The sequence below is a fragment of the Erigeron canadensis genome, chromosome 1 (genome assembly GCF_010389155.1).
Source record: "Erigeron canadensis isolate Cc75 chromosome 1, C_canadensis_v1, whole genome shotgun sequence".
Lineage (NCBI taxonomy): Eukaryota > Viridiplantae > Streptophyta > Magnoliopsida > Asterales > Asteraceae > Erigeron > Erigeron canadensis.
This window is the reverse complement of record NC_057761.1, coordinates 41384611-41401166: the sequence shown is the minus strand read 5'-3', so window position 1 is coordinate 41401166 and position 16556 is coordinate 41384611. Positions and strand designations below refer to the sequence as shown.

General features: G+C 32.6%; 3 protein-coding genes and 2 long non-coding RNA genes across 5 annotated transcripts; all 5 read right to left on the bottom strand.

Moving 5' to 3' along the window:
• Positions 1-424: 424 nt before the first annotated feature.
• LOC122596643 (probable inactive ATP-dependent zinc metalloprotease FTSHI 3, chloroplastic) lies at positions 425-1186 on the bottom strand. Its single transcript, XM_043769259.1, has 2 exons — positions 909-1186; positions 425-826 (listed from the first exon to the last, which is right to left on the bottom strand). Exons 1-2 carry the CDS (start codon positions 1159-1161, stop codon positions 690-692), a joined length of 390 nt encoding a protein of 129 aa, XP_043625194.1. The 5' UTR covers positions 1162-1186; the 3' UTR covers positions 425-689.
• Positions 1187-2331: 1145 nt separating this feature from the next.
• On the bottom strand, positions 2332-2822 carry LOC122592590 (ATP-dependent zinc metalloprotease FtsH-like). Its single transcript, XM_043764864.1, has 2 exons — positions 2604-2822; positions 2332-2511 (listed from the first exon to the last, which is right to left on the bottom strand). The coding sequence occupies exons 1-2, from the start codon at positions 2778-2780 to the stop codon at positions 2332-2334; spliced, it is 357 nt and encodes a 118-aa protein (XP_043620799.1). The 5' UTR covers positions 2781-2822.
• Positions 2823-3242: 420 nt separating this feature from the next.
• LOC122599146 lies at positions 3243-4746 on the bottom strand. The gene is made up of 3 exons (XR_006323876.1): positions 4603-4746; positions 4379-4456; positions 3243-3318 (listed from the first exon to the last, which is right to left on the bottom strand). It is a non-coding gene; the product is annotated as an uncharacterized LOC122599146 (long non-coding RNA).
• Positions 4747-9459: 4713 nt separating this feature from the next.
• On the bottom strand, positions 9460-11122 carry LOC122592585 (probable inactive ATP-dependent zinc metalloprotease FTSHI 3, chloroplastic). The gene is made up of 4 exons (XM_043764851.1): positions 11115-11122; positions 10764-11070; positions 9734-10028; positions 9460-9641 (listed from the first exon to the last, which is right to left on the bottom strand). The coding sequence occupies exons 1-4, from the start codon at positions 11120-11122 to the stop codon at positions 9472-9474; spliced, it is 780 nt and encodes a 259-aa protein (XP_043620786.1). The 3' UTR covers positions 9460-9471.
• Positions 11123-11178: 56 nt separating this feature from the next.
• On the bottom strand, positions 11179-12064 carry LOC122597707. The gene is made up of 3 exons (XR_006323445.1): positions 11984-12064; positions 11743-11815; positions 11179-11402 (listed from the first exon to the last, which is right to left on the bottom strand). It is a non-coding gene; the product is annotated as an uncharacterized LOC122597707 (long non-coding RNA).
• Between the last annotated feature and the right edge of the window lie 4492 nt (positions 12065-16556).

The window sequence follows — 16556 nt, the reverse complement described above, 5'->3', positions numbered from 1 at the left end:
TTTCTCATTTGATTAATCTACCTTAAACGAAAAGGTGTTTGAAAGCAAGTATTGCTAAGTCATATTTTTAAATGTTTCATCCCATATATTCAATTCCATATTAAGAGCAGCGTTTTTTAAATAAACACCTTTTCGTTTATTTCCCTTGCATTTCAACTTTAATCAAAGATATAAAATATATACGTCTGTAAAGTGAAAAATAAATAATAAAAACGAAATGCATACTATTCAAGTTTACCAGTAGAGTGTACATTGATCTCCCAATTGATGAGTAATGCTATACTATTTATTCGTATTCAAAGTTGGCTTTAGAGATTATGCCTTGATAGTTTGAGGAACACTACCACAAACTCTATTTAAAGTGAACTGATCAACTGTCAACACAAGTAATAAACCTAAAGCAATAATGCGGGATTGAAGGGTATATGGCATATCTTCCTCATCAAAGCAGAAAGGCTTCCAACTTTTTGCATTTAAAGGAACCGGTTACTGGATCAAACGTTGCAGTACGGGCCAACTTAGTGAGGTTTACAAAATGTATGCGAGGCTAGAGTTTGATTGTTACTAGAATGTCAGTAGTGCAAGTGGATGATTTAGTACCATACAATAGCCTTGTGTTCGCAAAGACGACAAAAACAGTAAGAACACCACAAATTGAGCCAGTTTGAATTGAGCCAGCTTGAATTGGTTTAGTTCTGATATTTAAAGTCCATGGTATTAACCATGTGTTGCATATGATCTCGTAAAACTGCTTCAGTTTCATTGAAAGCGGACTTGGTCGTTTCAAGTGATTCAAGAACAGCATCCATTGTCATATAATTGTCATCTAGGGAAAAAAAAATACGAAGACATTAGGATTCATCAAGATGTAGTAGATGAGAGTTGCTTTTACTGGGTTTTATACAAACCTCTTCTTGCAGCGAGCTGCAATGAAATAAGCGCTGTCCTTATAAGATCACCCCAAACGAAGCCCGGGGTTTGTGAAGCGACAAGGTTACAAATGGCTTCTCTGTCTTCCTCCTTGATAAACTCGTTAAATTTCAAACCAAAAAATTTCCGCCTACTATCTTCATTTGGCCTACCCACGTGCACTTTACAAATGAACCGACTCATCAAAGTTGGATCCAGTGTCTCGGGTTTGTCAGTAGTAGCTATAACCATTAGCCTTTCATCCTCAATGCACTTCTCAATCTCATCACAAAGCTATTACAGCAACAAAATAATGACATAAATTGCATGTCGATATAGTAAAAACTGGTGAGTAACAATGATTTAAGGTATGGTTCAAGGGTAAAAACAGCAAAAACAAGAGCAAAACTGTAGCAAAATCAAAAAAAAAAAACGAAAACATCTAACATCATGTTACCCTATATGAAATAAACAATAGGATGGAAGAGATAAGAAAATAAAATAAATAAAGCAAATAAAAATAAAAAAATTCTCAACTATGGTTCATATGTTTCCTGGAAAAAAATAAACCTAACGACAAATTACACACCGAATCATTGGAGCCATAGAATACTAACCATCCGACACAGAAAGAATCAACTAGCAATTGTTCAAGAACTAAAATAAATGACCGAAAAAAAACCCAGCCCTAAAATAACCAGAATGGTTGACCTTAATTCAGACATGCTTTATCACAAGTTATCCAAATGCAATATGTTTAAGCAGATTATCTAAACTGGTCAACTGGATAGGTGGGAAACCAGTTTTGACTTCATATATATTTATATATATACAAATAAGAAACTGTATACTACTTAATGAGTTAATGGTCATGGTGTCAAATGAGGAACTGTAGACTACTTGATGAGTTAATGGTCATGGTGTCAAATGACCATGACCATTCTATTGGCCCAAGGACATCCTAGTAAACAAAAGCAGCACACAACATACTCTAACAAAGGCAATTGCCGGTGTCAGAAAGTAAGTTGGGGCTAGATTGAGAACATTGAAAACGAGCGTGCTGCTCTTTTTTTACTTTCTAGAAACTTAGCAAGTTAAAACCAGTTGGGCAAGTTAACCAGAACCTGACACAGATAACTAAACAGGTTTATACAGTATTGACCCATTTATGACCCAACCCGTTCAACTTTAACCCTAAACATTTTAAAAAAAGTTTCTTTTCTGGCTTCTTTGATGACAGTCTGAATCTTCATATCGACTCTAAATAGTTTTGACTTTCATTCGAAATATGTTTACCTCGTATAAAGTTTCTTCAGATTCACCACTTTCTCCGTGCCTTGAAATGGCATTAATGTCTTGGATGTAGACAATTGACGGTGTAGATGCTCTTGCCTCTATAAATAGGCTTTTGATCTCCTCTCTTCATGCTTCTGACCTTGCAATATCACGTGCCGATATAGGGAAAAAAGGAGCTTTGGCTTCCCGGACTAGAGCATGGACCAATGTACTTTTCCCAGTTCCTTTACGACCATAGAGAAGAACCACGTCCAATATTCCTATCTCAAGTTTCTTGTTTTTACGTTTACGAACTCTATGCAAAATCTGCAAACTTCAAATTAGAATTAATCAAGCCACAAGATCCTAGCCCAAGTCAAAAGCGAGTACGTTGAATTTTGAAACAAGAGATATATTACCTTTTGAAATAGAGGTTTGGCATCTTCAAGACCTACCAGATCATCAAATAAAATGTTTTCTGGTACCACCTTTTTCGATGATTTACCAAGGGGATGGGGTATAAACTTGAGAAGAGCTAATGAAGAAACCACAACGACCCACTTGGGAAGCTTCCAAATCAACCAGATACCAATCATTTCGATAAACAAAGTAGTTAGCTCCTTGAGAGCACGGTTCCATAATCTTGAATAACTTGCTGAAGTTTACAAATAGGTTTCAAAGATAACATTGCGCAGCACATATGCAGAATTTACATTTACACTAACATAAGTAGCATGTATAGAAATCCAGTGTTGGATCCATATTTAACCTTAATTCTTAACTGAGGACCCTCATTTGCTAGAAACACAAACAAAACCATGGTTGCAGCATACTCACTTGGCTTGCTATTTTATAACGATGTAAACAGATTCACTTCTTTGATAACATAACTATTGGGCCCTAGCCATCTCTTCAAAGGGTTGATAGATGGCAGAGTATTTTTTCCTCATGTTACAACTTTAATTGAAGATATAACAATATTAATATATCACGAAAAAACAAGTATGCCATAACTCCATAAGTATTAAATATACGTCTTTTAGAGTGAAGGAAATGCATACCATTTTCAATTTGTACAGGAAAATTGTCCTTAGCGCATCGACGTTGGAATGTCACAGGTGTAGTGGCATGTTGCTACAAAACAATCCCCAATCTATTAATGGATAACTTTTGGCTTGGATTATTCTTTTTACACATCTTTTTAACTTGTTGCTGAATACACGGTAACAATTCCCAAACCCGGCAAATATATCCATTTGTGGTACCGGGGCTAGGGTTCCCCCCATTACCCCCTTTTTTTAACCCGAGTATGGGGCGTTATGAAAGTATCAAAGCACACTTTCATTTCCTGAACAGTTTAACCCAAGTATGAGGGTGTTTGAGATTTCTTAATTAATTAGCTTTATCATGATCTTCATTCTTACAACCAAAACACAGACTATAAATCAGTACACGGATCCGGTGTGATGCAGCGGCGATAATTCACAGCATGCGAGATGCCCTAACCGTTAATTTCAACCCAAACACTTGTGTGAGAAAATGATAGAATAGTACCCGTGCAAAGTATAGAAGATTAAAAATTAATAAAATATAGATTATAATTAGACAACGTAGACTAAACGAATAAAGAAAGTATATCAGCTAGAGACGTATATATATATTATATATATATATATACTAGTCTTAATACCCGTACGATGTACGGTAGTTATATAGCTTGTATCATAAATAAATTTCAATATGCCTCATACATGATTCGTGCACATGAATATAGATTGTAAGCACAGTGTGTTATGGCAATTAACCTTGTGATTTGTGATCGTAAACTTAAATTTTTAAAGTCTTTATGTTAATAACTTATTATAATAATTAATATAAATAATATGAGTTGAAGAATTGGAAAAAAAAGAGAGACAATTTATTAATGAGAAAACGATCAATCAAATAAAGTTATAATGTCTTTTGTATTAATAAGTCAAGAGTTAGAGTTTGATTCCAATTCTAATAAGGAAATTGAATTTATATCCAACTAAAAAAGCTAAATTGACAAAATAAATAAATTAAAAGAACATGTGTCGATAAAGTATTACGCCATGTGTCGTCTAAAGAATATGTCAATCCTGTTTTAGTTTATTGGTAGATATATGTGTGTGAGAGAGAGAGAGTAAATTAAGAGTAGTAAGTTAGTTAGTACTTTGTGGGGGTTAAGGATCGGAAGTAAGCCCCTGCTCAACCTTAAAGGACCACCGCGGTGATCAATGCCAGGAGGTATCTGTACGTAGCAATTTTAAATAATATATATAAAAAAAAAAAAGTGATAACATTGATGTACTACAATGACTATGTCCTAATAAGGTTGTGAATAGCAAAATTCATATAGAAAGAATGTACTATACATATTATAAATAAATAAATTACTTGGAGTGAAGCATTCATGATAGATGGTCGAGAAGAACAACGTTGATTAAACAAGGATGGAAATGTCGGATTATTGCAAACAAAACCCTTAATCATTGTCGTCATGTTGACGGCCTCAGAAACCCTAATAGGAGAACCACCGTGGTCGCCGGAGGAGAGAGAGAGACGTGTCAATTAGGCGGAGTTGTATTGCTGGAGTTGTCGACTTGGCGCAATGTGGGAAGTGATTTTATTATTTAGAGTTAATTGCAAAAATGGTCCGTGTCGTTTACACACTTTAGCAATGGGGTCTCTTTTTAAGTATAGTTACAATGGGGTCCCTGTTTTGAGAATGTTTTGCACGATTGGTCCCTTTCTAACATAACCGTTAGCAAATGTCGTCAAATCTTAATGGAAGGGACCATCATTGCTGGTAAACTCATAAAGGACCCCCATTACTTAAATGGAAAAAACCATAGGGATCAATCTTGCAATTAAAAACTTGATATCTTTTTTTATTTAACTCAAGAAATTGTAACATACAATTGTCAGTGTGTCAGATCCCTATTTAGTAAACTTATGTTTACTCAAAAATTTTAATAATGGAGATGTATCTTGTATAATTTTTTTTACTTTGAAAAATAATTGATATATAAACTTTTATTATTATTTATAGTTGCGAAATTAGAGATTGTATGTTTGAAATATGATATTACCAAAAAATAAACCTGTTCAAAAATTATAATTACCATATATGGTTTTTTAGTTTCCGGTGTAACATGTTAAACATTTATGCAGTTGGTGGATTAATAAATATTAATTTATAAATATATAGTTTATTTTAATATAGATCATAACTCTATTAAAAACCATAGGGACCAATTTTGCAATTAAAAACAAATGTACGAAAGTGTTGTAACGGACAACTTTTATTTATTTGGGCTGTTTTTGTTTTCTTAACGAACCAACTTCATTTTTTTGGCCCATTTTGTTTTTTTAATTTTGGACTTGACATATTATGTTTTGATCTTTTAAATTGTTTCCAGTTTGTTTACAAAGTTCACTTATTTTAATTGCATATTATTATTTTTTAAATTTGTAATGATTATCTAATCTTATTACACGTGAACTATTACATAATATATATTCACACAGCAGTAGTGTGTACGTTTAGAATATATACACTTAACCATCTCCGAAAATTAGTTTGCAATACTTATTAGTTTTCAATTTTATTTCGATTGATGTTTATTATTATGGATTTTTTTCGTTTCACTTTCTATTTTCAATGATTTTGGAAATTAGCTTTAGGTATGTGTGTAATATTATTTTGTGTTTTTATTTTAAATATTCTACTTTCATATCTATTAATTTTTAGAATTTATATAATTTATAAATATGTTATAAAACTATACTGTCAAAATTCTTTAATTTATAATTGCTTACTTATTACAAAACTAATATCACCTTAGTCTTTAAACTAAATAATGTTTCTGAAAGAATGTTATAAATTTTATATAGTACGTAACACAATAAATAAAGTATTTCCTGAGGCAACTTTCAGGTGACATGTCTCGTTTAATATTAAATTCAAATGATTGACACCTTAGATAACTAATGACATATTAAATGAAAGGAATTTACACGAAATTGGCGTTAGGGTTGGTTGACGTCTAAAAAGACATACCCCATCCTATTTATTGGAAATACCAATATTAGCCTAGGGTTTAGTATAGATATATAGCTAGAGTATTATCCAGCCTCTTTCATTTCCGCTATCTAGCTAGCGTTTTGGGTGTAGTAGTAGTTTGAAATAATTAAAAGCGAAATGAGTAAGAAAAGAATGGCTTATAATGGCTTATAATGATGAGCTGTGTGTTTAGGAGAGTGTTTGGATATTAGTTTTTCTAAAACTTATTTTCCATTCATTTTTTGTTTTTTTTTTTAAAGAAAAAAGAGGTGGATAATATAGTACTGTATACTAGGATTTGTATGGACAACCAACTTCAAATGGCACTGCCGTACAGAAATTATTTTAATTGACAAAAGTGTACCATATACGATGGACGTTTACCACACCAGGATATATAACAACCCTTTAGGAAGTAGGAACATTAAAAAAGGGGGTTAAATTATAAAAAAGGTAACTAGTTAAAGTTAGAAGGCCAAAATATAATTATAAGTTTTTCAACGTTGAAGAGATTAAATGCAAGTTTTAGTTAAAGGGTGTGTATAATAATTAGTACATCTAGAAAGACGATGGAAAACAAATAATTAAAAGAAATAAAAGTTATGGAGCATTTACCTCTTTAGCGTAAAATGGGTCCTCTTTGGGTATCTTGGTGCAGTGGCCAGCCGGAGTATCTTCTGGGTATCTTGGCGAGAGGGAATGTTAGCTTGGAGGTCATGGGATCGAATTTTGTATTCCGCGTTGACCTCAGGCATTTACCTCTTTAGCGTAAAATGGACTCCCTTTGGGGGTACCAACGGTGTAAGGCGCCTCGAACCCTGAGCATACTGCCCGTTTGGATGTCACTGTTCAACTCAATGGAACGACCTTCCCACCCGCCACTAAAAAAAAAAGTTATGGGGAAAAACGAAAAGAGGAGAATATTCTACCTTGCGAACAGTACCAAAGTCTCAATTAAAAGAGCTTGTATAAAATTGTACATTTAAAATGACAATGGTAGATGATTAAAACAAACGAATAAATAAGTTATGGGGCAAAACGGAAAACGAATGTTACTTTTAAGTTATATAAAGATGTACCATAATTTGGAAGAAGATTCTTCATTCTAAACAACTGGAAACATTTATCGTGTTGGGTTGGTTGTCCTATACACCAAGGTGTAGGCTATCTAACATGGATCTAATCTTGTTTCTTGGTATGCATGCAAACAAAAGACGTCTCTCGGTCATCAATAGAATATGAGTATAAGGCTATTGTAGATTTAGTTGCAAAATTAACTTGGTCACAGGGTGAACTTCATATATCTCCTAAGAGGCAGGGCTCCAACATTATGGTGTGACGACAGGTATCGCTAAGTATGCCCGTCAATCTTGTGTTGCATGCCCAAACCAATAATGTGGAGGTCGATTTTCATTTTGTTTGAGAGAAGCTGGTATAAGGGAAACTTTCAGTGGAATTTCATATCCACTGATGATCAACAAGACAACAAATGTTTTCACAAGGCCATTACCATCTTTTCTGTTTATGTTTGTATGATCCAAGCTAAAATTGGCCTTATCTTGTGAAAGAATATTAAACCGTTAATATCATATTCCATTACAATTGTAATATAGGAATGCTAGACTACAACTATATATTTGTAACAATTTTATAACATAATGAATACACACAATCTTTTTCCTCTAATTATAGGTAACTTATATTCTATAATGTAAATACATAACGATAACCGATCATGGGTAAGTGATCAAAATGGCTAGGAGTCATGGTCTCAGGTTTGATTTTTAATACCAATAAACTCAGATTATTGAGTTTGGTTTTACTCAACTTCGATATTTTTTTTAGCTAGACCCACATTTTAATAAACAAAATTAACTTATATATATGTTCAAATACATAGACAGTTAGTGTAAAGTTGTTGAATTTGTATTCTCTTCTTCGACGATGCATAGGATATATATGATGGCTAGTCGGGGGTTGAAAATAACCAATGGGCCGCTCCCGTTGTCAAGATCGGATAGTGCTCATCCCAAAGGTTTTGTAAAATAATATTAACTAGTTTTACCCGGGCGTTGCCCCAAAAAAATAACGATAGGTAAAAATCGTATACCACATGTTTACATTTTACATTATTAACTGTTAAAATAATTACAAAACTACTTTTTACATCAACTAAATTTACATTTGTAACCTATACCACATGTTGTTGCCACCATCACCACTACTACTATCGTCACGTATCATGCAAGAATACATCTAGCATTATGTTAATTAGAAACACCTAAGGTGAAAAGTATGATTGTTATGTTAATACCAAGAAAAGACAAACAGCAATTGGCAACATCTTTTTAAATTTTCAAGGCAACAAAGAATCATCATCAATACGAGTATATACAGATATAACAAGCTATACAATACAAGATAAACAATCTATAATCATATATATAATTCATACACAACATAACAAGTCAAGACTAGATTGTATTTGTTCAACACGATCCCTCCAGCGGAATTACGTTTCTCTCACAACATAATACAAAAGTACGGTTGAATAAAACTAAGCACGAGCACTTGCTCCAACCAACATCCTTTTCGTATTCAAAACCGTCATCTCACGTCTCACAGCCAAAGGAATCAAAGTTTTGCCTCAGTAATGAAAATACAAAGATAATACGAGTAGCAAAGGGAACTTGTACCACAATAAATCATTATCCCCGACACCTACAGCTAGACTGCTAGAGAATCAATTTTTCTCTTCTTATTATTAAGATGATGATGTTGTTTATTTGATCAAAATCACACATGTCGCATTTGGGGGAAAAGATTGAAGAAAGGAGGGAAGTAAGGGAAGATGAAAGACTAGAGAGAAAAAAGAGTGTCAGATGTTGTACTGTTATTGGTTATACTCAATCCTTCTTACGGAGTATTTTTAAATGTTGCCCACGGAACAATTGTCCAAATTGGGCAATTTTTTAAAAAATAGTCCATATTAAGAACCAAGTCCTTCAAATTTGTCCAACCAAGTAATTATCCCTTTATTAAATTTTGATATAATATGGCAAAGCTTAATATTCAACACAGACAAACGCAAAAATGATTATTTATATACTATAAAATCCGAATTAAAAATAAACATATAACACGTAGATATATTCTTACTGAATAAAGACGCAATAAATTGAGCTTCTTGAATTGGTTGACTAGTTTTGATATCCAAAGTCCATGGTATCAACCATGTGTTGCATCTGATAGTTTAAAACTCGTTCAGGTTTGTCATCGCGGATTAGTTGACTAGTTTTGATATCCAAGATCAATGGCTTAACCTTTTCAAGAGCTTGAAGAACAACATCCATCGTCACATAATCGTCATCTACAGACATATATATCAAAAATTATAAACGAAGACATTAAACATGCATCAAGATGTAAATGAGAGTTACTTTTCTTGGGTTTTGAACAAACCTCTGATATCAGCAAGCATTAAAGATATATTGGCTATCTTTCTAAGATGTCCCCAAACGACGCCCGGGGTTCGTGAAGCAACAAGGTTACAAATGGCTTCTCTGTCTTCCTCCTTGAGAAACTTGTTCAATTGCAAACCAATAAACTTCCGCCTATTGTCTGTGTTTGGTCTACCCACGTGAACTTTTCGGAAGAACAAACTCATCAAACTTCGATCCAGTGTCTCGCGCCTGTCAGTAGTAGCTATAACCATCACGTTACCACCGTTCATGCACCTCTCCATCTCATGACAAAACTATTACATCAACAAATATGCGCGTTGATATAGTATAAACTATAAAGTTGTGTAAAACTATGTTTTAAGGTAAGGTTCAAGGGGCAAAATCGGCAAAATCAGAGTAGACAAAAAATAGAAACTTAACATCTAACTCCATTGGTTTCGTATTCGGAGAAAAGAAGGTCTAGAAGAAAATGAAAAGAAATAGAAGCAAAAAATAAATAAAATGTTCTTAGGATGGTTCATTTGTTCTCGGCGATGGTTAATTTGTTTTGCTGTTTTTTCCCTTGAACCTTACCGTAAAAAATTGTAGTGCCAAATTGTTAAGTTTAATTCAGACATGCTTTATCAAAAGTTATCCAAATACAATATGTTTAAGCAGTATCTAAGTGGGTCAACTGGATAACTGCGGACACCAGTTTTTGCTTCATATATATTCATATAAATAAGGAACCATAGACTATTGAATGGTCATGCTCTTAAGTGTCCATGACCATCCTGTAGGCACAACGGCATTCCACAAAACTTATATTTTAATCATTAAAATGAGCCATTTTTAGTTTACTTCTGGCAATTTGATAGGTTGACATGTTGGAAACAGTTGGCCAAGTTATACCATTTCGACCCATTTATGACCAGACGCATTCAGCCTCAGTCCTAAACCTTTAAAAGAAGGTATTGCTAAACTTCAGCCTCAACTACCTGAACTTTCATATCCACTGTTAATACGACTTCCATTCAAATTATGTTTACCTCATCTAAAGTTACTCCAAATTCACCATTTCCTCGAGGCCTTGGATAATTTGGATCAATTGCATCTATGTCTTTTATGTAGACGATTGATGGTTTATATACTCTTGCCTCTGCACATAGGCCTTCCACTTCCTTTTTTCCTGCTTTGGCCTTGGCAATATCACGAGCCGAAACAGTAAAAAACGGAACTTTAGCTTTCCGGGCTACAGCATGGACCAATGTAGTTTTTCCAGTTCCTGGGGGACCATATAGCAAAACCCCGTCGAGTGGTCCCCACTCAAGTGCCTTACTTTTACTTATATGTACTCTACGCAAAATCTGCAAACTTTAGATCCTAATTAATCAAGCTACAAGATCATAGCCGAAGTCAAAATCAAGTATGTTGATTTTGAAAAAAGAGACAAATTACCTTTTGAAATAGAGCCTTGGCATCCTCAACACCTACCAAATCATCCAATGCAAAGTTTTCTGGTTCCATCCTTTTCGATAATTTTCCAAAGGGTGTAACCTTGAAAATCGATAATAAAGAAACCACATAGATCCACTTGGGAAGCACCCAAAACAACCGGAAGTAAAACACATAAATAAACAAAGGAGTTAGCAACTTGCGAGCACGGTTCCATAATGTTGAATAGCTTCCTGCAAGTTACATATATGTTTCAAAGATAATATTGCACAACACGTATTCACAGTTTACATTAAAATTATACTTTACTATAAGAAGCATGTAAATAAGTTCAGTGTCGAATCCATATTTGATCTTAATTAAGGAGCCTCATTTGTTAAAAATACTAACAGAACCATGGTTGCAACATACTCACGGTTGGCTAATGTATGTAGACATTCACTTGTTTATAAACATAATAACTACTGGGCCCAAAGGGTGCATATATATATAGCAGAGTTTTTTTTGTGTGTGTCACAGTTTAGCTTTAATCAAAGTTATAATGATGTAAGAGTGAAAAGAAAAAATGCATACTAATTTTAATCTCTGCAAGAAAATTGTCCATAGCGCATCGACATTTGAAGATCACAGGTGTAGTAGCCTCTTGCTACAAAACAATCCCCAATGGATCAATGCATAAGTGTTGGCTTTCTTTACATGGCTTTTTTAAGTTATTGCATTATCAAAATACACATATAAAACCTCCTCAATTTACTAATTTCAATCCCAAACACTCCATATAAATATGATCATAAAAAGAGCAGTTAGATGGTACTTTGTGGGAGTGAAGTATGGGAATTGCAGTCCTGCTCAGTATTTGAAGACTAACAGGGTGATGAATTCTGGAAGGTATCTGTTAATTACGTATAAAACAATAATAAGATATACAATACAATACAATGTATCTGTATATATAAGGCAGCTTCAATACAAAGAAAAAAAATACCTGGAGTGAAACATTCTTGAAAGGAGTTGGAGAAGAATGATGGTGAAACAAGGATGGAAAATTCGGATTACAGACTGAAGTCTTAATCATTGTCGTCATGTTGACGGCCTCAAAAACCCTAACAGGAGAACCACCGTGGTCGCCGGAGGAGAGGAAGAGAAGGGAGGGAGACACGTGTTTATTTAGGGGTTGAATAAAAAAACAAGTCACCAACGACTGAGGTCGGGTCATGCATTTGGGTTGTTCATAATTTGGATCAGAAACAATTTTCTTCGGTTTTATCTTCTTTTTTTTTTCTATATACAATTCTTTTTTCAGTTGGGTTGAACCCGAATTAAATTAAATAATTAGGAATTTAATTATCATCAGTACACAATATATTTTTATCATATACATACATAATATGGTTTTAGGTAAAATAAAACAAGTATTAATGTAAAACAAATAAAACAATAGGTTTTTCTATAGTGATAATCACCGTGCATCATAAAAATCATAGTACATCAATTGTTTCGTGAATCTTCGTGCATCAATTTAACCATGATCTAAGGGTCAAGATCTTGTCCTATTTGTTTTACTTTAATACTTGTTTTACAATACCCAACCCCTACATAATATATATATATCAGACAGTTGTATCTTCATATATACTATAAGACAGTTGAACTAATGATTTATTAATCAATCAAATCGCTCAATTTTATCAAATTAACCCTCGCTTATGTCATAATTTAGATTAACTATAAATTAAAAATCCTAATAATCATTATTTAAATATATTATTATATTGGTATTTATATTAATTTGTAGAAAAAGTCTTATTAATTTACACTTATTTGTTTTTCATCAATAATTTACACTTTTTACCACTAAATACTTAATTTATATTTATTTGTAGTCATCAATTTGAGAAGTTTTTCTTAAATTTTTTAAAAACGTTACAAAAAATATTTATATTTAATTTTTTAAAGTTACAATTGTTACTCAAATCAAAAGTCCTAATTGTAATCAAACAATATGAAAACAATCCTAATTGTTATCTAATTATCATAGGACAGTGATTGAAAATAAACATATTAATGTTATGGGCCGTATCAAAATCAAACACATATACTTGAATGTCAAGTACAGTTTATATTTTAATTCTTAATAATCTTTTATAATAATATCACATTATGAGTACAATTGGTTTCAAAAAATTATATAATAGAGAAATTATTGTAGCATATGCCTTGTGGAATGACTACGACAAACAATCCCATCAATATGCATCGGCTAATAATGACAGTGACGAACATGTGGTTATTGTACTACAACTTGCAAAGTATAACACTTAGAACTATATATCTTCAAAATTATAAGTTTTTATGGATTAAATGTATGAAAATCTAATATTGATAATATCATAAACCCCGCGTCCAGTGTCGGACACGGGTCTAAAATCTAGTTGTACAACTATTTGATACGTATATCTCTTATATAAATATAAAAAAATTGTTTCTAGAACTTTTTTTTCTATGTGACATGCCCATATTTTCTCTTAAGCTATGTTCTACAAATTTATGATGTCATAATTATTTTTCTTTATTTTTAAAAATCTATTTTTTTATATTAGGCCCTATGTTATTTATTTTTTTACATATTATTTTTGTAACCTTAAAAACTTTTTTTTTATATTAGGCCCTATGTTATTTATTTTTCTACATTTTCTTTTGTAACCTTATATTTTTTTTAAATTAATATGAAAAATAATCGATTGTATTCTAGCTCTCTTTATTTTTAATTCTATATCTACCACTGATTTATGGTAGTTAGTTTTACTTTTTTTATCACCTAATCGGGTTTATATATTAATATTTATCTTTATAAATATGTTGCTATCTCCATATCAAAATTTATAATATGTCGACAACAAATAACATACTAACAACAACGGTACCTAATCCGGCAAAAGCCGTGTTTGGGGGAGTTAGAATGTAGACAACCTTAACCCTGCACGAAGATAGATAGACTACTTTCAAAAACATCTCCGACCAAAAAGAGGAAAAAGATAGAGAGTGTAAAAAGTTTAGTAACCATACATGTTGGTCGAGTATTGTCTGACTACATTACAATTAGAGAAGAATAACAGACACCACATAACACACTTTAGCGTAAAATGGACAATATATAGTAAAAGAGGCATTTAAACCTATTAAACGTCAACCAACAAATGGAATAAACATGTCTATGTACATTCAACCAAGCATGGTTCCAATAATTACGAGCTGTATGTGTAAGAATTCTCCTAAATCTTCTCCCAGCAAACCAAATAAGCAAATAGGGTTGAAGACATACACAACTCTCCTAAATTATTTGCATAAGTATATATATATTTTGGTTTTAACTTTTTAATTATGTGGCTCAGGTTGAACCCGGGCTAATTAGCTAGCTATTGTGTATGATAAAAATGTGTTATGTGAGGATCATTGATTCATTTCTCATCAAAATATAACTAGCATGGTACCTGCGCGTTGCGGCGGATATCATGGTTTAGGCTTCTCATGTCACGATTACCAAAAAACGTAGGCGTGGACAATTAATTACGCAACATCATACAATAATGTGTATTTTGTTTATGGTAATTATTGCCAGACTATCAAAACAATGAAAAGATATTTTAAAAAAATCTGGCCGTTCATATATTGTTGCAAAAAAGGGTTGTATTTACATGATTATGTGAAAGAAGAAAGATTTTGGGGAATTAAGGAATTGATAATCAATTTAAAAAAATAATTACCATATATGGATAATAATTCGATAAGAATTTAAGAGAAATAGGCATGCAAGGGTGTTAGTTCACATGGTACTTTGTTTTTTTTTAATTTGTGTGAGGGCATTTCTGATATTTCCCCCTGTGTAACTTTCAACAGTGGGTTATAATTTTTAATATGTAGTATAGATATCGGGCACTTTAGGTTTGTTTGTCATTTTCTTAATAATAAACGTGAATACAAGGAAAAAAATATGACAAAATTCAAGTGTTAATAATCGAATTGATTAGATATATTCAACTGCGAAATGTGCAGTTACAAACTAAATTTTTTGCAAAAAGATTATGTCCATTCATTTTATTGATCTAAGGGTTAAAGATTAAATACCCTCTCTTCTCCATCTTTTCCAACCACCACCAACACTACCATCATCTCCGACCACCACTATCGTCCTCCGAGGATGACGACGACCACAACCATCATCACGATCTGTTTCTCTCCTCTCTTCAAGCCACGACGCCGACAACGATGAAGCCTGTAGCGTATCCAACAACCACCATCTTTTGGATCACCATCCATCAAATCCATATTATTCTCATATGCGTCCGGTAACGACCTTCTTTTATTGTTTCATCAACTTTGCTGTTTTCAAATGATTTCAACCCATATTAAATTATATAAATTTTAGACTCATACCATAACTTTTTTAGAATTGGTATATTCTATCCAAAAATATGTAGCCATTGTAGAAGTGCTAATGCTTTATCACCACGATCACCAATACCCAATGCGGAGAGGTGGTGGTGTTTACATGCATAAACCTTTATAATCTTTAAATCTTTGTGAGTTTGTGTTCAAATATTTTGCCGTTAATATAACAAAGACAACTTTGAAAAAAGATTACTATCTTAACTTCACTCTTGAGTTTTTACAACCTCATAACTTTATGGTGGTAATCTTAGTTGAAATTTGTATCGACGTATACTTTTTTTTTATAATGGCAATTTATTTTACTCTACTTTTAAATTGCAGCATGTCTTGGAAAAAACATGTAACTTTGAAAAATCATATTTTATCAACCTCACTAATATAAGAAGTGAGACACGAACCCACATCTTAAATATTAATTACCTTCCACGTCTTAAATGTTTATTTACTATCTCCATACATACTTTATCAAACTTTCAACTCCTACAATTATATTTTAAAACGATATTAACAACGAGTTCTTATAAGATATATATAGGAATCAGGCGGTTGCATACAGTAGTCCTTCAATAAATAGACGTACTAGGATAATAACTACGTAATACAATGACGGTAGCGACAACAAAGGTCTAATGATGTTGGTGACGAATGGTGATGACAGAGACTATTAGTTGTAGCAGTGTTAAGTGGTGTAGGATAATTAAAGGTAATAATGAAAATATTTTAAAAGATGAAGACTTAAAATATAAATTATTATGATAAAAGTTTATGCTACAAATTAGTTCATTTTAACAAATTGAGTAATATGAAATACGTGTTTATTATGAGTAATTTTGTGCTTTTGTAAAAAAAAATAGGGATAAAGATAGTATTAGTATAAAAAAAAAGTAAAATAACTCCTAATGCCGTTTTTTACGGGTTTTGGGTCCTAATATGGGGAG